The following is a 22,021-nucleotide window of genomic DNA, read 5'->3' on the forward strand; positions in this document are numbered from 1 at the left end:
CAGCCACATGTGCAATACCAGGCTCGGGACTCAGCCGGCTCTGACCTGGTTTCTGGGAGGAGAACAATGAGGCCTCACCAGGCCAAGGAAGACATTTGAATAGGCTACTTGGCTCTGGACTTTGCTAGGCTGCCATAGGCCTTGTAGCTTCTCACATGCCCTGTGCCCTGTATGAGTTCCACCTTCCAAAATGGGAGTCGGGGTGACCGGAAAAGGAGGCAGAACATGGTCACCAGGGTGAGTGCAGGCATCGGGTAGGCTTTGCAAGCTTTTGAGTCTGGATTTAATTGCTTCTTGCTCCCAGTGAAGGTGTGGATAGAAAAATGGAAAGAGTAAGAACTTTCCCACGGCTACGTCACAAATACTGGTTAACTGGGGTCTCCTCTGGCACCGAGGACTTTGGTCTTGATGCCTCTGAGTGTCTGATAATATTACTCCCCACATGGCAGGTATGGACAACCATCTGTGCCAAACTCTAGCATGGGGCCTTTCCAAGGCTGGGGTGCTGAGCATAGGCTGGGTGGCACCATGGGAACACCCCACCCTGGGAGAGAGGTGGATAAAGGACATGGAAGGATAACCCACATTTCATCCAAGATCCGCAGACAGAATTCTCCAGCAACGTGGCCACCCATGAAGCAGAAGAGACCTCCACGTCCTGGGCTTTCCTGCCTCTTATATCCCCTTGCATCTCCTAGGGGAAGGCTGCCCAGAGTCTCCAGGTCTCACACAATCCCACATTCTGCGGGCTCACCATGCTTTGAGCTCCTAGGAGCCATACACAGGGCTCTGTCTGAGCTCTGAAAGCACTCGAGAAGGCAGAAAGGGCTAACTGGTGGGGACAGCTCTCAGCTGACAGGCCTGAGATGGGCTCCTGACTTCCCAGAGAATCTCATCCCATCTTCTAAACATAAGGGCTAGGCCTGGAGACACAAATGGCCCAGGGCTATGGCACCCACCGTTGGAGCATTGTTTAGTTTAGATCCAACGATTTGGCTTTCTGTCGCACTAGACATATTTAAGTGCTGCACTGGGCAATGGACAGGTTATGACATGGGAATCTGTTGCTGCAGGAAGCTCTTGTCGCTAACATTCCCTAAACACTCAGATACTAAAGGGCAGAAGTTCCATCTTGAGCCCACTGAGGCTTTCATTGCTAGCTTCCTCCAACAGCTGGAAAGCCACCAGCCTGCTGAACCACCATGAGGTGTGTAGAATATCACCACCCTGTGGGGTGTACTCTGAGGCCTCAGAAGAGAGCTGAGGTGTGTGGTGGTTCCACAGACATGGGAAAGTGGTTGAGAGCACCTGCGAGAACCTGCAAGGTGCTGATACCCATGGTGTGCGAGAAGGCTGTATCCGCAGGCAGGCAGGCAGGCAGGCAGGCAGCAAGGACACGGGCTGGCAAGGTGAGGAGGTTAGTAGCATGCATGGGCATGACAGTCAGAGGAAGATCAGAGTCACGCCTGCACTTACATGATGACGGTTTTCTTGGGGACTTTTGTCTCCTGCTCAGTGACTACAAAGAAAACAGTCGGAACAGCAACCGTTACAGACTAGCAGCACCTGGGGGGGCTTAGCTGTCTGAGCGGTGTTGGCAACGTAGCAACCTGCTTGGTGTAGGAGCGTGGTCTGGTTCTGCCTGTCTGTGTGTTCCTGGGGAGGCCTTTGTAGTAGGGGGATCCAGTTCCTTCGTCTGTGAACACTACTTGCCCTATGGATGGTGTCAACCCTGCATCTCACACAAAGAAAATACTTAGTATCCTTAGGGTACCACAGGGGCTGGGGATGGGTAGCCAGTCCATAGGCCACGAGAGTCCTGTGAAATTGTCACACACATGGCTCCGATTCTCAGACACAGAATCTGAGGCCAGAGAGGGGAAGGGAGAGCCTGGAGCTGCACAGTGTGCCAGCAGCCACCCTAAGGCTAGGCTAGGATGGCCGATCCTCTTTTACAAAAAAATAATCACAAAGACTAAGAAGGAAGATGGACCCTGGTGTTCCAAAAATGGCACACACAGTGCAGGGGCACCACAGATATCTTCTTAGGAACAGACCGTAGACAGTGGCACCGTGTAGGAAGGGGACCTGTCTCTCTCAGTGGAGACAACCCCAGCATGCCTCTGTCTGACAGCTAATAAATGGGGTCTGCAGTTCCCACTTTCTATATGGAGCTCTAGCGTCAGAAACAAGCTGTGTCTGTCTCCATCCAGCTTGGGGAGAGGGCTTTCCCCCTATAGTACCCTCTCCTCCCCCACACAACATCTCAGTAGCCTTCTTTACAACCTTGTGGGGAAACTACTCATTATTGTAGCCTGGGCCACTAACTCATGACTGCCGGTGTGCTGCAAGGCCTCGCAGAGGAAGGCAACAGAGCATGTTAACTCCTTTCAGCTGAGGTCACATGAGTTAAGGTACAGTCAGTGTCTGTGTGTGGAAGACCCATTTACTATGTGCTTATATATACAGGCACATACATGTTTTTGCACCCAGGCACATATATGCTTATAATGCATATACATATGCTTGAATACACACGCATACATGTGCATTATTGCATGGAATCACACATGTCACACGTGCATGCACATATGTGTAGGCATGTATGTGTTTGTAGGGCTGTGTGTGTGTGTGTGTGTGTGCGCGCACACGTGCGCGCACATGTAGGTTTCCTCTAATGTAAAGGGATCTCACAGTGAGAGTCTGGGATCCAGTCACAGCATTTGGTGTTCCCTCCTGTTCTAGCACCTTCACCCTCCCTAACGGATCCCTCTATACTGCTCTCAAGGGCAGTGGGCACAACACCTCTGAGATGCTACATTCCTGGTTCCTTTGCTCACAACCCAGCTTTGGGCCTGGGTGTAACTGACAGCTACAGGCAGGCTGCAGCTGCGCAAAGCAGGGCTCCCAGCCTGAGGCAGGACAAAGCAAGAGGGCAGCGACACCCACAGAGTTCTGTCAGGCCACTCCGACTGCAGAGCTGCGGGGTTAACAGGAAGCAGGATGGGAGTTAGGAAGCAGGTTGGCAGGACTCTGGCTCCAGGCTCCTCCAGGACCAGCCTTCTTGCCTCCCCAAGGCGTTGATACACATCCAAACCCAGTGAGTCCTGAAGGCCTGCTCTTCCACGCTGCCAAGCCTCTTCTACCCCAGAGAAAGACTCATCATGACAACCAAGTAAATGCATATGTAGGATGTTCTTGTGCACAGTGAGGAGATGTGCACAGGACAGGAGGCGCACCGGAAGTGGACATGCCAGTGGCAGCAGACGCAAGGACGCATGGTGCTTCCGTTACCAGGTTGTGGTCAGGCACAGACCGTGTGTGGGAAATTACAGAAAGGGGCTTAGCCAGGGTCTTTGGCCCTATGAGGGATGAGAAGTAAAGACATTTGCTCATAATGGAAGAGGGGGTCTCTGAGGGGACAATGGAAAACATCAGAGGTCCCAAGGCTGAGCTGCTGAGCTCTGACTGGCTCAGTTCTGAGAAGATCTGAGAAACAGGACCACAAAATGGCAGGAACTGGTTCCAATGGCCAAGAGACCACATGAGCCAGCTTTCAGTATTCGAAGGTATATATTGCACTCCTTGTTGGTCCATTCTCTGCTTGCATGCCGTCAGGGATGTGAGGTCCTCCAGCATCTATGAGCACCTTCCAGATGGAACAGCACTAGCTGGTCCCTCCCCATCCTGACTATCCATGCAAGCGTCTTATCATAACCCTCCTGTAACCCTCAATGAAATACTTCCTCTTGGAGGGCAGTTCATTAAGACTCAGAAAGTTAACAAAATTTACAAGATGCTGGCCCCCTCCCAAGTTACCTAAGGAGTAACAACTTCTGGGGAGAGGAAATTGGCCAGCAGAGCTGCCTCCAGGTTGTTCAGCGAGTTCCCAGGATATGGCTTTCTGAGATTCCAGTGATATACCTGCATTTGTGTCACCCGTATTCCTGAGAGTAGCCCCAATAACCTCACTGGCTCATTAAGCTAGATTTCAGTAGATCTGTGTCTTAGCCTGTCATCAGTGCCATGGTCTGGGATAAATGTTTCCTCTCACTAGTAAAAGTCGCACGACACTAGTGGTGCCTTCCCAGGGGCCAACAGAACCAAGACACTTGGGATGAAGTGGCCGCACAGATCCTGTGATGAGTGCTGGCATTTGCAACTCAGGACTCATCATCCTGAGACCATCAAAGGTGGGGTGACGCGCCTCAGGATGAGGACGTCAGGTGACTTATGGAAGGCTAGATGATGAGTGCAGCACCTGTGCCTGACACTGCTCTTTGATGAAGCCACAGAGAGAAGTGATGTGGTCTTTTACTGCTACACTGGCCCTTTATACTGCTTCTCTTTTAGTATACGCCTAGCCGACCAACACCATCTGGCACTTACATGAAGTGGATGGATGATGGTGGAACCCACCCACCCTCTGTTAAAAATAAAAAGGTTTCAGCATAAAATGTTGACCCCGGAGAAGAGTCCTACAGATTTGTTAAAGCACCTGGAAGAGCAGTGATGGAGTCCCAGTGAGAGCACCTACATGCAATGGGAAGACAGTAGAATCACATGGTCATCGACTATAATCCCGTTGCCGGGGTGGGCTGCCTCTCAACAGGCTGTGGGCTACGGAGGCCCCCAAGGCCTTACAGACCATAAAAGCTGTCATCACGGTTGCATTCCAGGACTAAATGGTGAGATCCTGTTACTGAAGATGTCACACACTCTGAACACAGACCGGACGTGGAAAATAAGGTTGAACATGAAGTAGAAGTTTCCTCTTTGCTGGCTGGTTGCCAGAAGGTTCCAGTTGGACCACTGGTAGACAAGTGCCATGAACAGTCCTCATCAGCTCTGAGTGGCCCTGTGTGCTACAATACTAACATTCCAAGCAGGTACAACAGTGGCACAACCGCTAGGGGGACCACCATCTTCTTTCCTATTAGGTGTAAAGCCTGTTCCATGGGAGGGGATTCACATAAAGGAACAGCAAGGAAGGGAAAAAGCCTATGGTCCCAGAGGGGAGGCAATTACTATTTGTTTTGGTCACTGGATGTGATGTACCAGTCAAATTGCTTTCTAAACATTTGTATTTACACCCATCAGTGATTGCTGCTGTCAGGAAAAGACCCATATTCCATTAGCTCCAGAAACTAAACAGCAGTTTCTCTGCCACACTCAGCCATGCGTGGCAGGCACCTACCTCATCCCTCCCTAGGCTCAGGGAACATCCGAAAAAGGGATCAGAGAGATTGTAAGAGGCAGAGGAAGAGATGGAATACTGTATGGCTGTGTCTTCCAAACTGAAACATGCCTCTAGTGAGGGAATCTCATGAAGACGCAGGAAGTGAACAACATTTACAAAGCTTAGAAAGTGAGGTCATGTAAGTAGCAGCTGTTACTAAGTCAACTAACAGAGCTGCTTGCAGGGTGTGCAGCGTAGGTGACATGCTCCGGGGACATAGCTTTCAAGATTTGTCACCCGTGCTGGGATGGACTTCGGAGTGAAACAGCTGCCTCTGGAGTCAGCCATGTTTCTGCAAGTCACCCTTCACCTTTACCTCTGCCCCCAGCAACCTCATCAATTTACTAAGACTTGTGGAGAGCTGTTTCTTTGATCTATTGCTGATGCCCTGTCTGGAGGGAACAGACATTTGTTCACATCTTCCAGGCTAAGTAAAGAAATTCACCTGATTTTGAGTCTGTACATGTGAGCACAGACACAGAGACAAGACAGTGCCAGATCCCTTGGAGCTAGATTTACAAGCAGTTGTGAGCTGCTTGACAAGGGCGCTGGGAACTGAACTCAGGTCCTCTGCAAATGCAGCACATGCTCTTAGCTACTTAGCTATCTCTCTAGCCCCTAGTGAGGTTTATTTTATCGCTTACTTCCATCTCTACCCCACCCCACCCCCGTAGCACCCCAAGAGTATCCCTGAGCCAAGACAATCGCACTGTGCTGTGGCAGTGTTGTGCCTCTCACAGGGAGTCCTTCCCCATGGGATATCCTGAGACCTGCCCCTGCCATCAACTGGACCCCTCACCCACTCCTGCTGCCACCTGCACAGAGCCTCCATGAGCACTGCCACTCAAGCAGATGTAAGCCCTGCTATGTCCTTTCTGCAGAGACAATGATTGAGTAGGACTGTGGGATCCCTATCATCCAGGGTAACCTCCAGCTCTCACTCTGGGTTCAAAGCCTTCCGGCACTCACAGCTGTGCACATGACCCTGCAGCTACAGCCTCCCCAACATCCAGCCTCCATCACTCCCCACCCTGAGATGCTAGCCCCCTCTCTTCTCTAAGGAACAGAGATGATAGTTTCAGTTCCACCAGGCTCTTTCCAGACCAGTGAAGGCTCCAGCCTGGGGCTTAAAACTTGGATGTCACGGAGACAGCACAGACAGACACAGAACCTACCTTCCACAGCAGCCACAAGCTGTTCCCGGTGGTGCTGGTCCCGGGCACGCAGTGCGGGGCTCTGCATGTATAATTCTCCACCACCACGTGTTGAGCCCAACCGGTTCACCAACTGCCAAAGGGACAACAGAGGCCCACTAGGAACCCAGGCTCCTCCAGGGATCTGTGCCCTAGACCACTTTGATGGTCTAGCATGGGGTCACTACCCCAAGTGTGTTTTGCCAAGTGCAAAGGGCTCCTAGCCAGGTCATGGGCTCCCTAGTGACCTATAATATGGAGACTGTTCTCTCCCTCCCCAGGGCAGGATGTGGCTGCCCAGCTGAAGAGAGGGAAGGTGTGAACACTTGAAATAGAATGATAAAAACCTGAAACTGGAGTTAGCTGATTTAAGTCACTACATGGCCCTGGGTATCTGTAGCATCTAATCCAGGGTTAATTTGGATACCCTGACTTCCAGGAAGTCTTATGGGAGTCAAATGCTCTAGGGTCCCAGCTGATGATACACAGATGAGGCTGGCTTCCAGACAAGAGCTCTACTAAAAGCTGGATACAGGCCAGAGGATTCAGACTGATCTCTGCCTCAGGCCTGAGGACACAGAGCCTGCAAGAGCAAGCCTGAGCTCTGCCCTGTGCAATACCAGATTCATCAGGTAGATGACGCTATACTTTTTACATTCGTGAGTGACAGCTGAGGCCAGCGTTGGTCTCCTCTAAATGGCAGATGTTAAGCATCGTCTTGAAATGGTGTGGGCAACGGCAAGGGAACAAGATAGCAGGGCCCAGCCTAATGTGACAGGAGGGGCTACGAGGCAGAGGACAGGTGGCTTGGGTTGGTGGGTGACAGCAGTCTGAAATCTTCTGGTCAGCCTAGAGCATCCACACCTATACAGTGAGTCCTGGGCTTGACCAGACCCCAGAGGACACAGATTGTCCCTCACACACATGCCTCACCTCACACTCATAGTGTCCCAGGTCCTCCTTGCTGGCCCCTCGGATCACCAGCACCAGCACACCACTGCGGGGTTCATTTAGCATCCGGTACTTGTTGCCCGAGGTTAACAGGGCACCATCCTTGTACCACCTGGAACCATCCAGAAGGTCCTGTGAACTAGTGTCCTGCCAGAGCCATCTTCATTGTACCCTCAGGGTGCTCATGGCACCCCCAGACAAAGCTACCTGTGATTAGAGCTGCTGTCCCAGGTCCCCTCCTGGAAGCCACAGTTCAGCCATGTTTTCCCAGCCACAGAGGGCACTATGTCCAGCAGGAGTCACAACCCCATGATACCAACTCCACTTTCCAGTGACCCATGTACAACTTCCCTGGCTTGGGAGATCATGGTGCTCAGCCCCTCCCACCACTGGCAGGAGCTACAGACCAGGCCTTACCTGATCTGAGGGTATGGGGCGCCTTCCACGGTGCAGGTGATCTGTGCATCCTCCCCCTCCACAAAGGGTGTGGCCCGGACCTTGTTCACAAATCGTGGGGGCACTGTGGGCGCGGAGGCAGACAAGGGTAGGAAAGACAGAAAGATGTCTGTGATGGAGTTGATGGAGCACTTGGGTGGAGACTGGGATAGCTTTACTTCCCACAGTGACTTTCCTCTGGGAGTCTCTGGGAGACCCCCACATTACTCTGCCTGCTCCACACCCTCAGGCTCACCCCACACACTAGCCCTACCACAACCTATATTCTGGGCTATGGACTGTGTCCATCATGCTAGACAGCTCCCTCTGCTCACCTTGTACTAGAATCTTCCCCAAGGTGCTGGCGTTGCCAGCAGCACTGGCGGCAAAACACATGTACTGGCCAGAGTCTATGCCAGTCAGGTTGTCCAAGATGAGGGTACAGGAGCCGTCAGGGTCTTCAATGAGGATGTGGTGTGGGTCCACCTCAACTGGCTTCCCATCTGGAAAGCAGGGGCAGGCTTTCATGGAATAAGGCCCAAAAGGCTGATGCCTGGGAGTAATCTCTCTCTCTCTCTCTCTCTCTCTCTCTCTCTCTCTCTCTCTCTCTCTCTCTCTCTCTCTCTGTCTCTCTCTCTCCCTCCCTCCCTCCCTTCCTTCCCCCCCCCTCTCTCTCAGTGTCTCTCCGTAAGGGCCTTGACTCAGATATCTGTCTCTGTCCAACTTCAACATTCTAGAAATAGAGACTGAATGGGCCTAGAATTGTAAAAGACACTCAATAAACCCAGCTGGATTCTTGGTCATTCCACTTCCTATGACTGCCTCTCTCCAGGGATCCTATGTGGTGACAATGTCCAGCATACTTGATATGAACTTCTTTCCCCCTCAGTCTCCGCTACCCTGAAAAAACCTAGAGCCTGCATGAGCCATTGTTCCCTGATGCCCTTCTCCTCCTTCTGTATCTGACCCTGTCCTATAGCAAGACAACATGCAGGGTTTCCCCGGAGTGAGTGGAGACCAATCCCAGCAGACCTCAGTACCAGAGGGCCCCTGCTCCCAGGCTATACACCCTCGTGCCTTTCCTCTCACAGTTAAAGTTCGAGGTTCCTCAGCCATGAGCAGCCAGAACTCCCCGCCCTTCCACTCAGGGAAAAATGTGTGTCCAGCAGAGCAACCCCAGCTCATCCTAAAGGCAGGATGTTTCCATGTATAAACACATGAGACCCCTATCTCATAGGAGAAGGCGTGGCTTCACGGGAAACGATCCAAAGGCTAAAATCTCCCACTAAGCTATCATATGAACACCCATGTCAACACTGCAGGCAAGCATGCTTCTTTCCTGGGAGAGTGATGGAAGGAACAGGTATTTGCCATAGAGACTCCACAGCCCTTAAAAACTAGTAAAACTAAACAGGTTCACATTTCCAGTGGTCCTGATTGTGTCTCCCTGGAACCAGAAGGACTGGAATCCATCGTATAGAGAATATGGTGACCTGGAGAGAGAGTATCAGCAAGTGCCACATCTCAGCCCCACCCAGTCTGACCAGTGGGAGGCACTCTTTGGTTGGCCAAGGCCTTGTCTTCTACCTCTGGATGCCCAGTATGTTTGTGGCTCTCTCCACTGTGGGCATGCCATACTCAGATGGGGCAGACTCCACCTAGAAAGGTGGCAGCTAAGGAAGTTAACTGCTGCCCGGCCCAGCCTCCGTGTCCCTTCCCAGAATGGCTGACAGAGACAACAGGGAACCCAGGAAGGGAAAGAGGCCAAGGATACATGGAGGTCAAGTCACACTCAGTGGCTTTGTATGGTAACAGGGAGCTAGCTCAGTCAATATCCATGTAGCTCCAGTCGATGTGAACATCCTTGGCAAAAGTGTGAGGGATACCAGATGTGGCTCCTCATTTGCTTTGGATAATAACAGCCAAAGTCCCCTTGAGTTCCTGAGCCAAGGTCTGTAATATATATCCATTGGTGCTTTTAAGTCTGGATGCAGCACTCTGACCTTCAAGGTCCTTTGGGAGTCCATTTCTGCTGAATCAGTGTTCTTCTGGTTGGTAACCTAGAAGCATCTGTCTCAAATACCTGGGCTTGAGCTGAGCTCTACCAGCAGGCCTGGCTGAGAGACCCAAGATTCAGGGTTCTGTCCCCAGCATGGAGCTCCCAGAACCACACCGGCATTCCCAATAACCGATCTTTCTCCTTCAGATGCCCTGACCTCCACAGGGGAACCAATGCCTTTTGGGACTCTTGGCCCCTGAGAATGGTGAGTGCCCCCTCTGTATCTTCTCTGTGGTCCCAGCCACCCAAGTTTGGCCTGAGAGATTCCCAAAGGGCTATAGCTTGCAGTGGGCCTTCTAGACTGCCCTCCCATGGGGAGGGTCCCTTTGAGCACCGTTATGGTTTCAGGGTGGGCCCCTTGTAGGTTCTTGTAGTGGGAGCTCGGTCTCCAGTGTGGATGATACGGAGGGGCTAGAACTTTTACGTGGAGGGCTCTAGGTGAAGTGAACCAGGCCACCGGGGACAGTGCCTTGAGAAGGGATTGCTTCTGGTTTCTAGGAGCAACTCAGTTTTTCAAGAGTTATTCAGAAAGCAAGCCCAGCCGGAGCCCCTCTTGCTTCCTGACTACCACGGTTGCTCCCTCCATCTGACACGTATTCCCACGCTGATGTGCACTGCCACATGCCAACTGACACTATGCTTTTTAGGACTTTCAGCCCCCAAACCCTGATATGAAAAGAAATCTCTTTACTTTGTAAAGAATACAGACTCTGGTACTTTCTTACAGCCACAGAAAAGGAAAGCTCTAACATTAGCAGGTGTGTGCACGGTCCTGGGCAAACTTTAAGCTTCTGAGACTCATCCCTCTGCCAACTGAAGTGTCTGGCATGGGAGGCATGGCTTGGGGTTTGGATCTTTTCAACACGGCTGCTAGGCACATCGCTTTCGAAAATCAACTCTTTGCATGTTGTCGGGCTCTGATGGGAGCCAGACATTCAGTTCAGTGGTGTCCTGTGTCCATTCTATGATGAGCCAGTTTGGACTCCATGGCAGGTATGGTGAGCAGTGCCCATCCAGCCACACACACCAAATGGAAAGAGCTCACTTCCCAGCTTCACATGAACACGCAGCTCCCCTCCCAGAACGGGGTGCTTGCTCTGCCCTCCTTCTACCCTAATGCCAAACTGCAATGCTCCCCTGAGGGTCTGTCCCCATGAGTCATTCATTGTCCAGATAAGAAGAAAGCCGGCAGCACCCAGAGCTGGGCAGAGGTGCCATTCTGTACTTGGTGGGCAGAGATCAAAGCCATTCTTACAGCTCAGTCTCACTCTGCTCTGCTTAGCGAAGGCTGTTGCTTTGCCACGTAAACAAGTGGAGTGGCAAGCTAAAGGAGACCCCCTTTGGGGCCACAAAGATGAACGTCTGATACATTGAGGACACCTCATCAGACTACCAGCACTCTTGTATGGAGCCACCACAACACCACGTCACTGGGCCCCACCCACAGCTAGACAGACACAAAACTATGCTACACGGTAGACAGAAAGCTATTGAGAGATGGTCTCAAGTCTACAGAGGACACGGATGCAGTGCATGGGGTACCCACACCTCCAACCTGGCAGATGGTCCCATGAAACCAGCCATTCGTCTTAACATACTGCTTGTGGTCAATGCATGTGGCCAACATGAGCCACGTGGTGCCATGTGGTGCCACGTGGTGCCACATGGTGCCACGTGGTGCCACATGGTGTCACGTGGCCCTCTTGCCATCTTGATGACCATTCACAACAGCCACTTGAAGCCCTGACTGCCTCTTATCTCCTCTGGCGCATGCAACTTTAAGGTTTCTGAGTCACTGAAAGTGACTCTCCCCACCCCGAGCTCGCCTCAACAAAGACTGCCTCTTCTCCAGGTTCCTTAGTGGGATAATAACCAGGAAGAAAAGACAGAGCTGGCCCAGGACTTCAGTTCCCTGGTAACAACCCAGCCAAGAGAGATGGGGCACCAGGGGTTCAAACCCACCTAAGGCCTTATTGTTATGAAAAGGTGTTTGTCACTAAATATCAAGAAAACAAAACAGACCAATTAAAAACGTGGCTGTGGGGGATGGAAAGGTGGCTCAGGGGTTTCAAGAGAGGACCAGAGTTCAGTTCCCAGCACAAAGGATGAGAGTTTGGTTCCCAGAAGCCACATCAAGTGGTTCACAAACACCTATAACTCAAGCTCCATGGGGTCTACCGCTCTCTCCTGGCCTCCGTGGACATGCTGACACATGTGGCACGCACATAGATAAGAATAAATCTTCAAAGAGAAAAGGTGTTTGTCTTCCTACATCTGACTTCTGGATGTATGGAAGGCATGGCTAAGTAACGGGACAGGTTCTGTGCAGCTAGAGGGAGAAGACTGTGAAAGAAACCTTCAGCCCCGGGAGCAGTGGTCACAAGTGAATCTTTCCTGGAGCCTTGCTCTACAGCAGTGGTTCTCAATCTTCCTAATTTTTCTGACCCCTTAATACAGCTCCTCATGCTGTGGTGACACCTCAACCATAAACTTATTTTCATTGCTACTTCAAAACTGTAATTGCTACTGTCATGAGTCATAGTGTAAATATCCAGATAGGCGGGATATCTGATATGTGACTCTTAAAGGGGTCGCGACCCACAGGTTGAGAACCACTGTTGGGACGCGATGACACCCAGGGCAGCTTTCTCAGGTCACCACCAGGAGCTGGACATGTGTTCCTCTACTCTTGCCGCCCAATGAGAACTAGACATGATGCAGGATGCTCCTGCCTGCTGCATCACAGGAGCCAAAATGGCTTTGGGATTTATGTCTATGTATGCCTGCATCTCAATATGTGTGTCATGTCTGTAAACGTATACATTTGCAGTGTTTATGTTTGTGTGCATATGTAGTTGTGTGGAGCATGTATCTGTACATACATATTAGTAGGCCTCTATGCCTGTGTCTGTAGTGTATTTGGTATGTATAAGTACTGTCTTTGAATATACTTATGTAGTCTACATATGCATGCACATGCATATGTATGTATCTGTACACAAGCTCGTGTGTATCCATACAAGTATGTGTATTTAGTGTATACTTGTGTGTTGAATTCATGCATGTGGCATGTTTCAGTATGCACTGGTATAATGTCCATGTTACATACGTGTGCCATGCGCATACAAGTATGTGCAAGGTATGATCTGTGATGGGGTCTTCCACAGGTGAGTGGGTAGGCACAGAGGCACATTTTCAGTCTCAGGACCAATCACTGTCAAGATGGCCATCTGCCCTCATCCTTGTGAGGGCCCCTCTCTCTCTCTCTCAAGCTGCTCACTGTTCCCCATCTCTCCAGACTCTGGAAGTTAGAGAACCCGCCAATGCCAACGACGAGTTCATGGTACGAGCTCTAGGCCACACAGACACCTCACATCAATAGTGCCTGTGGTGGGCACTCTGGACTCTGGCAGTGTCAATGTGACTTCAGACTGAGGTTGGCCATGTGAGAAGTCAGGCATGGCCACTGACCCAGACCCAGTTAATTCCATGGACTGGAAGGCTCGGATGATCTTCCTTGCTACCAATAATCTGTTCCTCTCTGTATCACACACTGATGCTGGAGACAAGGATGCTGACCACTGGACTCCACTGGGAGGGATACATGAAAGAACACACATGAGGACACATGGGCTCGATCCAGCTGCCTTCAGTCTGGCCCCTTCTCTTGCAGTAAAAGACAACCCTGACTGGAACATCCCTGTTGAACTCCAGTGAGTCCATGGAGTGAGTAAACTGGAAATGAGGGACTCTGGGGATTCTCACAGTTGGCAACAGAATTGTGGGTGCTCTTGGAGAGCTCTGAAATTGGCATCAGAGAAGCACAGATGGTGGCAGGAATAAAGGGTTTAGGGACTCAACTTGGAGGTGGTGTCAGTGTCGAGATCAGTTGGAGACTCTGACCTTTGCAGCTCTGCCTATCACAGCTGGGTGAGGCATGCGCATTTGCACTGATAATCCCAACACTGTCTGAAGCCCCCTTCATCCTTACAGCTCCACTTCCTCATATGACATGTGCTGTGACATGTGACATGTTGTCCAGAGCTGCTTCTCGGTGTCATGTTTTTGCTTTACTCAGGACCTCATGTCTGCCTTTCACTCATGCAGACGTTTTCAGACCTATCGTCTCAGAGGGCTGTCCTGATTCTTGTCACTTTCCCACGACACTAGTCCTCTGGGTAGCCACAACACTATCTGGCTTTAGGCTTATTTATTTGTCCATCACCTGTTCCCCTACCCAACATCATCATCCTCTTCTTGACCTGGTCCTCCTGTCTCCTGCCTCTCAGGCCTCATGTAACATTGGCCAGACCCCATACTCTGCTGAGATGCATCCCTGCTGCAGAGCCAGCATCCCACAGTAAGGCTGGAAACCCTCATCCCTGAGGCCTACCTTTGTACCAGCTAACAATAGGCTTAGGTGTTCCAGTCACTCGGCATGCCAGCTTGACCGTTTCACCCAGCTCGGCTGTGCAGTCAGCTAGTTCCTCTTCAAAATCAGGGGGACCTGCGGGTATGCAAGGGGACCCCCAATGTTATGTGTGTAGCAAGTCAGGCCTACAGTCTTAATAGCATATACCCTGGCAGGTTACCCCATCAAATACCCCATCTGGGGTCCCAGAATCAAAGGTGAGTGAGGCAAGTTGGACGCTCAGTGGGAAGAGATGGGGACCATGGTAAAAACAAATGAGTTTGGGGAGAGTCCTCAGTAGGTAAAGCACTTGCTATACAAGCATGAGACCTGAGTTTGAATCTCCATCATCCGCATGAGGTCATAGCCTCATGTGCCTGCATCCCTAGCATTGTAGAGACAGAGACAGGCAGATATCTGGAGCTCACTGGCCAGCCAGCCTCCCCCCAAAAACATAAGCTCCAGATTCCGTGAGAAAGTCTGTCTCAAAGAAATAAGGCACAGAGTGGGTGATTGAGCAGGACACCTGTGAGGTCCTCCTCTGGCTCCAGCATATGTAAACAGGCCCACATACCAACACACACATGTCTACATACATGTGCACACACATGAATGCACTACTAAAAGTTAATCAATTAATTCTTTAAAAACTAAATATGGTTTGGGCAATTCTGTTCTGGCTGGTCCAGGGCACAAGTTTCCCCCACTTCTTGCAGAAATTAGATGGATGTCCTGAGATGGGGTCTCTATGTGGGATCTTCCTACCATGCCCCCAAAGTGTCCTCTCCCTGATCAAGGATAACCTGATACGCTGCCTGGATTTCACTGTGAGGGTGCAAATATTATACCCCACCCGGAGCTGACAGAGGAGAGAGTGGAGCCCTCTGCCCCCCCAAAGCAACTCACCCCATCACACCCAGTAGGCAAGGGCCAAGGGAGTGCCACCCAACTACCTGAGACTCAGGGTCCCAACAGCCAGGGTACAGCCCAGCTGGACAACTAAGGTAAAGGGGTCATGTCCCCAGCCTGTATTCACCACTGTGACCCACTAAAGAATACTCACGCCATACAGGCTGCGCAAGACGCTGCTGGATGCCACAGATCTCTTTCACCCATGAGTTTTTGATGATGACTGTCCGCGCCTGGAGCAGGTACTTGCGCACAGAATCCTCGCGCTCATGCCACACCTCAAAGGCGCGGTCATCCCCCTCTACCTGGTCATTGAGGTCGATGCTACTCAGCTGTAGGGAAAGTGTGACCACCCTCAGATGATGCAGGACCCAGGAGGGATGCACTTAGGCTACCCTGGAACAGCCCAAGAGGCAGACAGGCCTCCCAGCCACGCTGCGCATCCCCTTGTCCTCGGCGGCCCCTGCACACACAGACCTTCATCATGTTCCGGAACACGTAGCTGAAGGTGTCGGTCCGAGAGTCTCTCCGGGGCTTGCAGATCACCAGGTGGTTTCGGAAGAGGAAGACATGCCGGTTGTGGCCCTTCCAAGGCATCCGAGCCCCTGGAGCTCCTTCCCACACTATGAAGTGGCCCTGGAGGTGTGAAACGGGGCTCTGGTTGGCCGCGCCTCCCCCCCCCCCCCGTGGATGCAGCCCCACCGACAGCCACGTATCCAGCTCCCCACCAACATCATGCAATGGTCTACAATCTCCCACATCCAAAAGCCTCACATAGTGCCCTCCTCCCCTCCAGGTACCCCGCAGCCCACCTGGCGGATAGGTTCTCCCAGAGCCTCCAGGGTTCCTGGGTAGTTCTCCATGAGAGACACATGCAGCTTGTTCTCAGCACGTTGAGGCAGGGCAGACACCACAGCATAGGCTTGCTCCAGCAGCGCGCAGTTCTGCCGGTTGCGGGCCTTGTTGCGGATTAGTTCCTGGGGTGAAAGGCAAGAGTCATAGACCCAGCATGCTCTGAACCAGGGGAATCCCCTCTCCCCCAACAGGTGCAGCCTGTGAAGGGGAGGCTGCAGTATGTCACCTTCAGCAAGCCCTGGTATTTCTGCACTCGCTCCACTGGCTGCTCCAGGTAGTGCTGAAGTGGAGGTGGGGGTGGCTGTGTGGGGTCCTTTGCCGACAGGGTCTCTTCTGCATATTTCTGTAGGAACCATAAGACTGGTTTTGTGCATGAATGCGTGGTCTCTTTGTGGCTAGGGTCACTTTGATCTGGAGGCTAGGCTTCAGGGGTGTCACAGGCCCAACCCCGAACCACCCAGTCATGGCTATGCCCCCTGAGAGCCACAGGATGACACCAAAGGTGTTGATGCACACAAGCCTGTAGCAAGTGAGACTGGGTCACCATCTCACTGGTGGTGGCAAAGGCCTTGGGCAGCTTATGTAACAATTGAGGAATACGGAGATGTGGGTACCCCTATTGCTTTTCCCACACAAGTAGGCGGTGGGGGTATGCAGTGATGTGGGTTGAGGAAGATGGACTTGGTCTGGCCACATAGACCAGCGGAGCTACAACTTAAACAGCAATTTGGACATGAACTGGGGCCTGGGAGGGGCAAGCAGGGTGGGTAGGCTTGGCGGGCAGGAGGCACCTTGTAGAACTCCTGGACTGGGGTGCTGACAACCACTGACTCAGCCTGCACTCGGCCCACCAGGAACTCAAGGTGTTTCTCAAAGGCCTCCTGGTTCTTGAGAAAGCACATGGCCACGTCGTCATCGGTGTCACAGCACTGCAGCTCCTTCAAGAAGCTGCCACAAAGGGGACAGTGTCAGCACCTCCCTCCATCAACCAGCTCCAGACCCTCTCCTCTAGAGGAAGCCCAGGATCCTAATCACGGCCTGAGCCCTGTAGTGGAAAGTATATTAAGTCGCTTGTGCCAGAAGTGCATGGCTGTGTGCCCATCTGCCCAGGCATGAGTACAGACATATATGTGCGTGTGTACAAAAGCATTCATACGTGGGTACATACATATGCAGGTTTTCTAAACACATACATGCATATGCACACTAACAAGCTCATATGTGAACACATACATGTTCAGACATTGTATATGTGCAATACAGTATGCACATTTGTGGTGTACACTCACCTTGGTGTGTACATGTACATGCTCAGGTATACTTGTATGGCTATGTGACAGTGCACATGTATAGAAACCTGCATATGTGTGCACATGTTGGTAATGTATGTTGTGAGGTATACACAAGTACAGGGTGTGAAATGTTATGTATATCCATGAGCAGATACATAAGTACAAGTGTGTGCATGTGTGTGCAAGTGTGTACACACACACATCAAGCACATGGGCATGAACATGCATGTGTATGCCTGCACACGAGATTCTATGTGCATATAGGCTATGCACACACTAGCCAGAAGCAGGCATGCTGCAGGCTTTACCCTCCATAACCCAGATAAACAGTAAGGGAAGTCCTGCCTTGTGACACACTAGCACAGCCTACCCTCTTTCTCAGTTCCTGCCCACCCTCCATGAGGCCTAGCTTGCAAGTCGGGGCTGTGTGCCCATTCACACGTGTGAGTGCACGCGGCCCTACCCTCCTACCTGCTGTGGAAATGGCTGATGTCCTGCACATTACGAAAGATGACTGTCTTCTGGCTGGCCACAGCTGTGGGTACTCGGGGAGATCGGTCCAGGTGTTTCATGTGGTGGCTCTCCAAGAACTGCAGCTCACCCACAAATGCCTGCTCTGAACTCAGCAACTCCTGGATGACAGAGCTGGCAGAAGAAGCCATTAGACTTAGTGGCTCCAGCGGCCGCAGGCTCCTGCCCCCTCCAAGGCCCTGGGAACAGCATCGTGACAGGACTCACAGCCCCCATTCCTTCAACTTCTAAATTCAGGCACTTCTTGCTACCTGAAGCCCATTGTCAACTCTCAGAGAAGGGATGAAGGGCACCTGAGAGGAACCAGTCTCCACTTGACTGCCCTCCCACCAGAGGAGTAATGTGGCATAGCCCATGAGAGGACGCCACAGGAATCAGCATCAGACTGGTGCCCGCTCTGTTCTCTACCCTTCCCTGCTACAGAATAGGTGTTCACAGGCCCTCATAACAGTGGCAAGCCAGAACTCCATTTGGACCCTGAAAGAGGGCACACACCAGGCCTCCATGAGCTGTGAGCCAGCCAGGGAAAGAAAGCTCTACGAGAAACTCACCTCAGCCTCGTCTTGTACTCATCTTCCGACACAGCCTCCCCAGGAAACTCAGGGGCCTCGGTGGGTCCCCACTCAGGAGACAGCTGGCGAGAAACAGGCATCTGTGAGAGGCAGTCCGAGCTCTGGCTCCGCCCCAGAGGGCTCCTATCCTCCAAATGGGGACAACAAATGCCAGAATCCTCTAGGCTAGTGACCCCGAAGCCTCTCTCCCCTGAGTTCCCCCAGCCAAGTACCTTGAGCCTCTTGTCCAGGTAGGCAGGCGAAACCCAGCCCTGCCTGGAAGGGCTGGATTTGGTGGGCTTGGTGCGCACGAGCCAACGCAAGGGATGGGCTGAATCGAGGACCTCCACATACTGGCCTTCTCTCAGAATGATGGCATCCTGCTCAGCCCCCAGGGGCAGATAGTCAGCTGTGACCACATAGATGTCAAAGATCTGATCGGGTAGGGAAAGGAAATGAGTTGCCAGGCACAGAGTTGCCAGCCAGGCCTGTCAGGAACCCCAGAAGCCACCAGAGAAGGCGAGAAGCTTCCCAAAGCCCCGGGGAAGACGTTGACTCGGGAGACCCAGGAAGGCATCATCCAAGCCCCTGGCCACAGGACAGGAACCTTGCGAGGTGTTTAGTGCACGTACTGGTTCCCAATCCCACACAAATGGCAGGGATATTTTCTCTTGGTTTCCCCATTAAAGAAAACACCCAGCCTCGGGCCTCTAGTTGGGACTACCTATATATTATCTTCACATCTCACCCCCTGCCACCTGGAATCTAACAGGGGCCCTGCTACACCAGAGGGAGAGGGAGGGAGAGAGGAGGAAAGGGAGAAGGGTAGGTGAAAAGGAGGCGGGAGGAGGACTCGGAAGAAGCACCAGGAATTCCGGGGGGAATGGACCTGGCCCCAGTGTGTCCTGGGAACAGAAGGCATGCACTGCTTCCCTCAAGCCAGGAGCTCACCTCCAGACGGCCCGTAGTGAACTCACTTCCGGACACCTCCCTGAGATTCTCCCAGTACCTCTTTATCTGTATATCTTCTCTCCGGGAGCCCCCTCCACGTTATGCTCCCCAAAGGTCCTCCCTCGCCTACCTCACCACGGGAGTCCCCATCCTCTGACTCTGAAGAGGACTCTTGAACACTGGAGGAAGGGCGTGACCGGCCATGCCGAGGAGAAGCAGATGGCGTCTTGGACTCCTCATCGCTGTCACCTCCAGGCACCTGGAGCTTGGCTGGATGGGCACAAGGGTCATGATGCCCCACCCGCAACCTCCAGACAGTTTCCAGTTCTCAGAGGCAGGAGAGCCTCTGTCCTTGCTCACCGGCATTCGGCCCCACCCCCACCCCCCTTGGGACACACACTAGCACCTCACCCTGAGAGATCTTGGCCGATACCATCTCAGTGATCTGCGAGGTGAGTTTCTGCAGGAACTCTTCTGTGCCCACCTCAGCGAGAGACAGGTGACCATGGGCCTCCTCAGCCACCAGGGACTCCCCTGGAGTGACGACAAAAGTGACCCTCAATGAACCATCCTCCCCGAGTTGTCTTCTGAGTATCCCCTACACTGCAGGTCTATTTTTGGCCGAGGGATGCCAGGCACGTGAGGCCAGGCTTCCTAATAGTGCTGAGGTCTGACAAGGAGAGCTACCTCTAGGGCAGGGGTGGCAAATCTGGTCATGTGAAGTCACAGAAGGTTAGCTGTGGTCCGAGCCAAGATGTAGCCAATGGGGCCAAGTACGTGAGAAAGCATTTCTGGACGCAGGTTGACTAAGGATCAACAGGGCACCCACTGGGCAGTCAAAGGACAACAGACAACTGGGGAGTGGACAGGACAGCCAGGATCCAGGCTCTGATTAGGGGGGAGCAGCAGGCACAGCTGAACAGCAGGTAGCTTGTGGACAGTAGACACCCTGGCAGCAGGTGGCCAGCATGACCACAGGTGAAAAAGAGAATAAAGCTGCATAGGGGTCGGACCTCGGTTACCAGGCTGTGGAGGACCTGGGATATGGCACATGTCATCTCTGCTCCTGATGCCTGGCTTGCCAGCCTCTACAGCCCACTGAGTGTGAGCTCGGCCATCTAGGCTAGGCTTCCCTTGGGGATCTCACAGGCTCCCAGATCCACTGAGGTCATAAATGGCTCTGGCTCCAACCGACCCACAGCCCACAGGAGTGTGGAGACCCCTGACCCAGAGCCATTACCAGGCAGCTTCCTTTTCACACAGTCTGGCTCGAGAGGCGTTAGGGAGCCAGGGGAGGAGGGAGGGCTCAGGGTGCAGGGCATGCCCATCCTGCCTGTACCTTTCTTTTGCCCAACAAGATCAGCAAAACCTGCAGATTCCGACATCTGGGCTGAAATAGCTTGGCTTGTCCTGTGGAGACAGGTGCATTTTGAGAGGCCTGAGGTAGGAGCTTCCACCCCTGGGCAGAAGCTCCTGATAGGAGGAGGGTGTGAAGGCAACGGCCTAGGGCACCAGTCATCATCTTCACACTAGAAGGATCCTGAGAAGCCCTCATTCTACACTGGTGAAACTATGGCGTGTGGAAGGGGAAGGAATGGTCCCACGCACACAGGCTGTGCAAGCCACAGCTGGTCTATACTGTAGGACAGGGTGGTCTCCACCAGCAGCAGACTTGTGCTGTTCCCAGCTCCCAGGCCTATTCTGTCATCTCGGCCCTGGGCCTTTGGATAGCCTCCACTCACCCTTGCAGGAAGGAGGAAATGAGAGCCTCTTTCACTCTCTCCTGCTCTTCCTCTTTGGCCACTGTTAAGAGAGTAGAGAGCCATCAGCACAAGCCCTGAAGCTGTAATTAATTAATTATTAATATATAATTAGGGGCCCCGTAGTGTGGTGGTTATCACATCTGCCTTATAAGCAGAAGGTCCTTGGTTCAAACTACAGTGTAGCCGGGGAACACGCTATTGGGCCCTCCAAAAAAATATTAATATATAATTAATAATTATATCTATTAATTGAGGCACTTGAGCTCCCCCAGGAACCTGGACCCTAGTCCCTGAGCTCTGAGCACACCAAGAACATGAGTCTCCCCTCAAAGTGCCAGTCCACAGGGGATTGAGCAAAGCTCTGAAGCAGAGGGCTCAGTTCACCCTGGAGCCCCGTATACAGATCAGACATGAGTGCTGGACCCTGGAGACTCTGAAACCCCACACCAAACTCCCCTGTACCCCTGAGACCTGACAAGCTCTAGAGGTGTCCTGATGCTGGCGGGGAAGGAAAGGTGGGAGAGAAATCGGTCTCATGACCACCACCCCCCAAGAAGCCCCTGAGTCTGTGCACTGTGCATCTCTGGTGCCCCTCCCCATACACATGCTCTTGCCTACCCCCTGACCCTTCACTCACAGCCGGAGATGTGCAGGCTGGCAGAGCAGAGCGCCTGGCCAGCAGCGTTGGTGGCAATGCATGTATAGGTGCCCTGGTGCTGTCGGCCCACGTCCAGCAGGACCAGGCTGTGCTGCTTGGAAGAGCTGGCCATGGTGTAGCCAGGGGTTTCAGGGCCGATCCACATCACCCCCTTCTCTGCCTCCTCCTTGAGCCAATGCACGGTGGGAGCCGGGTGTCCTGACGGACAGAGGGCAGGGAGTCC

The 22,021-nt window shown here is 52.5% G+C and overlaps 1 protein-coding gene across 1 annotated transcript in view; it reads right to left on the reverse strand.

Annotated features, from left to right (window-relative positions):
• The window catches only part of LOC127207931 (obscurin-like), a 115,139-nt gene that overhangs the window by 1,879 nt on the left and 91,239 nt on the right, over positions 1–22,021 (reverse strand). The window contains exons 69-87 of the mRNA XM_051167283.1: positions 21,778–21,996; positions 21,120–21,180; positions 20,717–20,787; positions 19,789–19,911; positions 19,508–19,647; positions 18,660–18,860; positions 18,427–18,509; positions 17,816–17,989; positions 16,844–17,000; positions 16,279–16,395; positions 16,010–16,174; positions 15,675–15,833; positions 15,352–15,529; positions 14,271–14,384; positions 8,154–8,321; positions 7,801–7,903; positions 7,366–7,495; positions 6,415–6,526; positions 1,477–1,519 (exon numbers count right to left, since the gene is read on the reverse strand). Of these exons, the coding sequence (XP_051023240.1) occupies positions 1,477–1,519; positions 6,415–6,526; positions 7,366–7,495; positions 7,801–7,903; positions 8,154–8,321; positions 14,271–14,384; positions 15,352–15,529; positions 15,675–15,833; positions 16,010–16,174; positions 16,279–16,395; positions 16,844–17,000; positions 17,816–17,989; positions 18,427–18,509; positions 18,660–18,860; positions 19,508–19,647; positions 19,789–19,911; positions 20,717–20,787; positions 21,120–21,180; positions 21,778–21,996 (2,518 nt within the window). The remainder of the gene's footprint in view (positions 1–1,476; positions 1,520–6,414; positions 6,527–7,365; positions 7,496–7,800; positions 7,904–8,153; positions 8,322–14,270; positions 14,385–15,351; positions 15,530–15,674; positions 15,834–16,009; positions 16,175–16,278; positions 16,396–16,843; positions 17,001–17,815; positions 17,990–18,426; positions 18,510–18,659; positions 18,861–19,507; positions 19,648–19,788; positions 19,912–20,716; positions 20,788–21,119; positions 21,181–21,777; positions 21,997–22,021) is intronic.

The sequence above is a fragment of the Acomys russatus genome, chromosome 25 (assembly GCF_903995435.1).
Source record: "Acomys russatus chromosome 25, mAcoRus1.1, whole genome shotgun sequence".
Lineage (NCBI taxonomy): Eukaryota > Metazoa > Chordata > Mammalia > Rodentia > Muridae > Acomys > Acomys russatus.